Below are 7,579 nucleotides of genomic sequence, written 5' to 3'. Positions count from 1 at the left end.
TTTGTGGCCTCACAAATGCAGTTACTTAGGTTTTCTAATGAAAGGGAGTAATTTACACAATTTCTCTTTGTATTCAATCCACCAAGGCTGAAAGCAATTGCTGCTAAGCTAGTGTTTCCTAAGGTTTGTAGAACTCATAGTGAAAGGTTGTGAATATTGCCAAATTATATATTTTTATAAGTAAAATTAAGAATACTCTATAGAAAAGGTAGAAAGCAACTTCTGAGAGCTATCTGTTTTGCCAGACTACTATTTACTGGACTGTGTCAAGCAGTAAATCGAAGCTGTTCTCTACTCTCATCGCTCCCAGCAGGTTATAAACCACCATTGTATTATTATTACCTTTGTATTTGGACTCCTGATGTGGCACTGTAGGATCAGCACTGGGCTGCAAATCACAAGGTCAGCAGTTCAAGCCCACCATCTACTCCTTGGAGACCCTATACAGGTTTCCCTATGAGTTGGAACTCACTTGTCAGTGTATGGAACCCTGGTATGGCACTGAGATAAATACTAAACAGCTACTACCAAGTCAGCATTTCAAACCCACCTTGGAAACCCCTATAATGTTGCTATGAGTCAGAATCTAGAAGGCCCTTAACAAACACCCTTGTGTATTACCCTTCACTGACACTAAATTCTTGAGAATTTTCTATTTTATCCCCTGTAGTTTTAGTCTATTAAATTATAATATTCAACACCTGTTTAATGCTTCTAGCTCTTAGTTTTCTGTTTTATGGGCCATGGTATTGTTAGGTGTCCAGTTGATTTAGATTAATAGTGATCTTGTACAGGGTTTCTGAGCAGCTTGTGGGTTTGAACTGCAGACTTGGTTTGGGATCTTACAAGGCCACAGAGTCCCAATTTTCAATTTTTTATAATTTTCTTTCTGCTTAAATTTGAAGGTAGGGTTCCTTAATGAGAAGAATCTATTCAATCTCTTCCTGGGTTAGTGCAGCTGAGATTCTTGGTTAGATACAAGGTAATGCATGGGGTTGAAAACAATGGTAAAGGAGACTTGATTCTATGGGATTTGACTTTAGTTAAGAAAGCCTAAATTTAGTGACTCAGGAAAAAAAATAAAGATTGTATCCTCACCGTTTATATAGAGTATACTAAACTAAAAATTTTGTTTATGTGTCTGCCTTAGCAACTGGCATCTGATAGGGCATACCTTTTTGGTGAATGATACAAGGACTAAAAAAAGAGGCTCAGACCACCACAAACCATACCGTCCTTCCCTCTACCATCAAAGTGTTTGTCTTAGTTTCACAACCTAATCACGTGCGCTGGGAAACGGCATTTATTGGACGGCTTAGCGTAATGAAACGCGATGGACGTGGTCGCTACCTCATCTACCACGGTGAAGTTATTGCGGATGACGCCAGCCAATCGGAAAACGTGTTTCCGCCGGCTGGTCCCTCTACCTGCCCCCGAGCGGCGAGGGGCGGGGCTGGCGCCGGGCGTGGAGGCGTCACGCACTCCATGGTAACGACGCTCGGCCCGAAGATGGCGGCCGAGTTGGGTGGAGGAGTAGATGACCGAGGTTCAGGCCCGGGTCCAAGCCATTGGCGCTGGAGCGGTTCTTTTTGGGTCCGAGGCATTTTATTCCTGTTGGGCGGATTCCGGGCAAGCTCCACATCTTTCCCTGTCTCCTTGGACAGCTTCCCTCCCTGCCGGCACCACGTCCCCTCTGACACTGAGGTAGGGTGACAGACGGTGGATCGGGCAATGTGAGGATAAAGTAATGTGGGAGAGGCTGGCATAGAGGGCAATGACTTAGGAGAACCACTTTTGGAGAAGAAAGCAAAATTGGGCAGAAACTCTTGGCTGGGACCTATTATCAACTAACTCCTCTCTGCACCCGGTAAAGTGACTGATTTACCCACTAGACGTTCAAAACGGTATACGTGCGGAGGGCTGGTCCTAGCAGGTAGCCCGACAGTAGTGACTTTAAAACTTAGGCGTGCTTTGAAATCTCCTGAAGGACTTGTAAAACAGAGATGGTTTTTCCACTCTCACTGTTGACTCAGGTGTGGGGTGGGTTCTCTTGTATTTCAAATTCCCAGATGGTTGCTGAAACTGCTGGTCCCAGGGCCACATTTTGAGAACCGCGTATCTAAAGTTTGGGAGGAAATTGTTATGAGGGTCACGCAAAGGCATTGGGATGATATTAGGGGTTCTCTGAAGACGGAAGTCAGGTTTACTTTCAAGTTTTATCTGTTTACTCTGCTTTTATATCTTCCCCAGCGTTGAAAGTGCCTGCCTCTTTCCCATCCCATTTTTCTCCCTGGCCTGATGAAACCACCCCTGTCAGAGTACTTTCCACTTCACAGCACATCTTATCTGTACTCTTCTGGCACTTAATCAAGTATTGCTTTGTTCTTCAAGCTTTGCCTTCATAGCTAGACTGTAAAATTCCTTAGGGAAAGGTTGGCGTTTTTTTCTTTGCTTCCCCCATACTACTTAGCTCAGAGGTGGACACAATAAAACGACGGTCGATATTGGAGGAAATAAGAAACTCTACACGGGGCAGGGCTGCAAGTTGTGGTTGGTTTTATAATTTATCTTATGACTTTGTCAGGAGTGGAAACCCATATTTGACTTACGTGGCGCAGTGGTTAGACTCTCAACTGAACTCACCAGCTGCTCTACTGAAGAAAGCCTGCTTTCTATAAGGATTTCAATCTTACATAATGCTTTATAGTGGAAACCTTAGGGGGCAGTTCTTTCTGTCCTGTATGGTCACTGTGAGTTAGATTTCGTACCAACACAATGGGTTGTGCTTTATCAGGGAAGACTAACCTAGAAATATTCAGTTCAGTCCAGAAATTTAAAGTCACTTATTTTACTGGTAAGTTCCAAAAATGTTATGTGTATTCTCTTTACAATAAGGTATACCAAAATACTACATTTTGGATTTGTAGCTGCATTACAGCTTTAATTCATTAAAAAAAAATTTTTTTCCCCCACAAGAAGTCCTCTTGTGGTGCTTTAAGGTAAGCACTGGACTGCCAACCACACGTTGGTGCTTCAAACCCACCAGCCACTCTTTGGAAACGCTATATAGGGCCGCTATGAGTTGGAGGACTCCTGGTGTGGCACTGTGGGTGGGCACTGACTTGACAGCCTGTAACAACAGTGCAAAGAACTGTAAAAGCTTTATGCTGGAAGAAACCTTATTAGCGGTTTCTTTCCAGGGGTTGTTACCAATGTGCTGTTGTTGTTAAGTGCCCGTCGAATCGGTTCTGACCCATAGCAACCCAGTATAGGGTTTCCAAGGAGCGGCTGGTGAGATTGAACCACTGACTTTGCAGTTCATACAGCTTTGCAGTCTGTTGCATTAACCCACAGCACCACACCAGGACTTAATAGTAAATCCTCACCAATCTCCTTGCTTTCACCTGGACACCAAGTACAGGTAATAACTATTCATTATTCTCCTACTAAGAAGCTCTGGTAGGATAGGTGGTTCCAAATCAGGCTGCTAACCTCAAAGTCAGCAGTTTGAAACTACCAGTTGTTTTGCGGGAGAAAGATGCGGCTTTCTGCTCCCGTAAATATTTACAACCTCGGAAACCCTATACAAGGTCACTATGAATCGGAACCGACTCCACGGCACACCACCACCACCATCACTCTCCTACTAGGGACTTGCACCTCTGTTAAATGCTACAGGAAACTGTAGTAACTTTTTCTCAACTAAACTAGAGGTTTGTTATTTGATTTTCAAATATGTGGGGATTTTCCACATATCTTTCTGGTTTTGGTTCCCAGTATAATTCTGTTATGGACTTAGAACACCCTTCATATGATGCCAGTTCTGTTATATTTGTTAAGGACTGTTTTATAGTTCAAAATATGATCTGGGGAGGTGATTGCTCCATGTGCATGTGAGACAAATGTATATTCGGCTGCGTTGGGCCAAGTGTTCTATAAATATCAGGTAGTGTTAGTAAGGTATTTTATATCCTTACTGATTTTTTGTCTACTTCTTGTACTTATTATGGAAAGAGGAGTGTTGAGATCTTCAGCTATTTGACCTTTCAGTTTTCAATTTTGCTTCATATATTTTGAAGCTGTGATGTTAGGTATATACATATGTAAGATTGTTATGTTTTCTAGGTACATTGGCTCATTAACCCTTATGTAGTGTTCTCTTTAAGGAGCTCTGGTAATGTAGTGGTAACGAATCAGGCTGTGAACCTCAAGGTCAGCAGTTCGAAAATACCAGCCATTCCGTGGGAGAAAGATGAAGGTTTCTGCTCCCATAAGGATTTACAGCCTTGGAAACCCTGTACAGGGACTCTTAGTATGAGTCGGAACCGACTCCATGGCACATAACCAACCACAAGTGTTCTTTTTATCCCCGATGAAAGTCTGTGTTTTGAGATCTATTTTGTTTAATTCCAATACTTGAGTTGGAATAGGTTTGATGGCAATTATCATCAACAATACTAATACAGCCACTTTCGCTTTCTTTTGAAGCCACTGGATAGTGTAAATGGTTGTGTACTCACCTAGTAAAGATTGTTAGTTTGAATCCAACCCAGAAACTTATGGGAAGAAAGACGTAACAATCTACTTTCAGCCTTTGAAAACATTATGGAGCACAGTTCTTTTCTCAAGCACATGGGGTAGCTATGAGTTGTTATCAGGTTGATGACAATGTGATGTTTTATTGTTTGTTTGTTTTTTTGAGGGAAGGTCTTTCTTTTAAATTAGGGTTTACATAGTATACTTTTTTTCATCCATTCACTTTTTAAAGTTTTATTTTGTTGTTGTATTTATTATATATACAGAACTTAGACCAATTCTGCAATTTCTACATGTATAATTAATTCAGTGACATCAATCTCACTTTTCAAGTTGTACAATCATTCTCACCCTCCTTTTCGAAGTTGTTCCTCCCCCATAAACACAAGCTCTCTCACCCTAAGTTTTCTATCAAATCTATAAACTGGGTAGTTCTTAAAAGAGTACAATATTCAAGGCAGACATTTACTTCTTTACTAGTTTAAGTAAACAGTTCTTTGGTTTTAAGAAGACTTTAGGGGTTATTTTTTGTTTAAGCTTTGAAGATTATCACAATATAATAATAGTTTCAGAGGTTCATTCAGTAGCTGCAGAAAGACTGGATTCCATGGGAATTTGAAATTCTTGCTGCATTTTACCCCTTTTGATCAGAATTCTTCTATAATAATGGGAGTTGGGCACAATCCAGGGCTGATCTCATGTCAAAGGAGGCAATTAACCACATATTTTATTTTCTAGTCCCACTCCTTACTTTCTTTCCTTTGTTGCTTTGTAAGCTTTTAAGACCCCAGACATTATGCAACACAGTAAGAGAAAAAACATAAGCATGAAACATGATATTAGACCAATTAAGATGTTACATGAAATCATGACCCTGAACCTCCAAATCAAAGAACTAAATTCCATGAGATATTTGATTGTACCTTGTGGCACTGTGGGTTAATGTGCTGGACTGCAAACTCGGTTTGAACCTCAAGGTTGCTGGTTCAAGATCATCAGCTGCTCCTTGGAAACCCTATACAGGGTCGCGATGGGTTGGAACCAACTCGATGACACTCAACAACAACAACAAAGCAGCTTCAGTAGCTACTCCTTTTTTGTTTTTGTAAATATATCTATCATACGACTTTTGTCATTTTAACTTTTTACAGGTGTACAATTTATTGATGAGTTACAATAATTGACTGTTCAACCCTACCCTTAATAATTTTTCTATCACCGTAGACCAAAAATCAATGACACATATGTAATAATCTTCCTTTCCCCCCTCCCTCTTATGCATGACAACCACGGATAAATTTTGCTTTATGTATATTTGCTTTTTCTTGTCTTTTTATATAAATAAGGCCATACAATATTTTTCCTTTTGTGAATGACTTATTTCTCTCAGCATAGTGTCTTTAAGCTCCATTCTGTTATAGCATGCTTAAAGATTTCATTTTTCTTTTGGCTGAGCAGTATTACATTGTGTCTGTGTACTACAGTTTGTTTATTCATTCATCTGTTGATAGGCACTTAGATTGTTTCCGTCTTTTGCCAGTTGTGAATAGTGCAGCAATGAACTTAATGTGGCTGCTTTCATGTCCCTTGTGTATATTTCTAACAGTAGAATTGCTGGGTCTTATGGTAGACTGTTTTTCACCCGGCTGTTTTCAACAGTGGCTATACCATTTTGCATTATCACCTGCAATATATAAGGGTTCTAATTTCCCCAAATCTTTACCAGCATTTGTTATTTTCTATTTGTTTGTTTTAATCTTAGTCAAATGGAAATGAAATGGCTTCTCATTGTGATTTGCATCTCTCTGATGTCTGATGTCATCCTTACACTTTTAAATATATTCAAGAAGCCTTGTTGTAGCACTGTGGGTTAATGCATTGGACTGCAAGATCGTTTTGAACCGCAAGGTTGGCAGTTCAAGCACACCAGCTATTCCTTGAAAAACCTATGCAGAGTTGCTATGAGTTGGAGCCGACTTAACAACAACAAGAAGAAGCCCTGGTGGTGCAGTGGGTTAAACATTGGGCTGCTAGCCTAAAGGTCTGCTGTTCAAACCCACGAGGTGCTCCACAGGAGAAAGATGAGGCTGTATCGGAAAGGTTTACAGTCTTGGGAACTGTAAGGAATAGTTCTACTCTGTCCTGTAGAGTGGTTGTGAGACTCGATGGTATGTCTTATATTTAAGTCAGCTTCTTGTTGATAGCAGGTAGTTGGATCTAACTCTGTTAACTTATCTGACAATCTGCTTTTTAATGGGAATGCTTAGTTCATTTACATAAAAATTTACATTGAATATAGTTGTCTCTCATACTTTGGACATATTGTCCGGAGGGAACAGTCGCTGGAGAAGGATGTCATGCTGGGTAAGGTGGAGGGTCAGAGAAAAAGAGGAAGACCCCCAACGAGATGGATTGGCCAGGTGGCAGTATTGATGGACTCAAGTGTGGCAGTGGTGGTGAGGTTGACCCAGGATTGGACATTGTTTCGTTCTGCTGTGCATGGGGTCGCTATGAGTCGGTTCTGACTTGATGGCACCTGACAACAACAACAACAACAATAGTTATGATCATGGAAAGTATGAAGTATGAATCTTGGAAAATTGAAAGTTTTCAAAAGTGAAATGGAAAGCAATGAACATCTATAGCTTAGGAATTAGTAAACTGAAATGGACTGGTATTGGCCATTTTGAATCAGAGAGTTTCAAAATGGTTTACTATGCCGGAATGATAAATTCAAGAGGAATGACGTAGCATACATCATCAAACAGAACATTTCAAGACTTATCTTGAAGTACAACACTGTGATACACTAATATCCATAAGCCTACAAGGAAGACTAGTTAATACTGTTATTATTCAAATTTATGTACCAACCATTAAAGCTAGTGATGATGAAATTGAAGAATTCTGTCACCTTCCTCAGTCTGAAATTGATCAAGTGTGATCAAGATTTATTGATAATTGGTTATTGGAATGCAAAGGTTGGAAATAGGAAAAATCAGTAGTTGGGAAATGTAGACTTTGTAATAGAAATGATGATGGA

At 40.2% G+C, this 7,579-nt stretch overlaps 1 protein-coding gene across 2 annotated transcripts in view; it reads left to right on the top strand.

The window, feature by feature from the left end:
• The first annotated feature begins 1,469 nt into the window (after positions 1-1,469).
• Positions 1,470-7,579, top strand: part of LMLN (leishmanolysin-like (metallopeptidase M8 family)) — a 166,133-nt gene continuing 160,023 nt past the window's right edge. The window contains exon 1 of one of the 2 annotated variants that reach the window (XM_006869377.1): positions 1,470-1,704. In XM_006869377.1, the coding sequence (XP_006869439.1) occupies positions 1,486-1,704 (219 nt within the window). In that variant the 5' untranslated portion in view covers positions 1,470-1,485. The remainder of the gene's footprint in view (positions 1,705-7,579) is intronic. The other variant, XM_006869376.1, reaches the window with a different exon arrangement.

This window comes from Chrysochloris asiatica, unplaced genomic scaffold, assembly GCF_000296735.1.
Source record: "Chrysochloris asiatica unplaced genomic scaffold, ChrAsi1.0 scaffold00130, whole genome shotgun sequence".
In the NCBI taxonomy this organism is placed as follows: Eukaryota; Metazoa; Chordata; class Mammalia; order Afrosoricida; family Chrysochloridae; genus Chrysochloris; species Chrysochloris asiatica.
The sequence above is the reverse complement of the archived record's forward strand: the minus strand, read 5'-3'. Positions and strand labels throughout refer to the sequence as shown.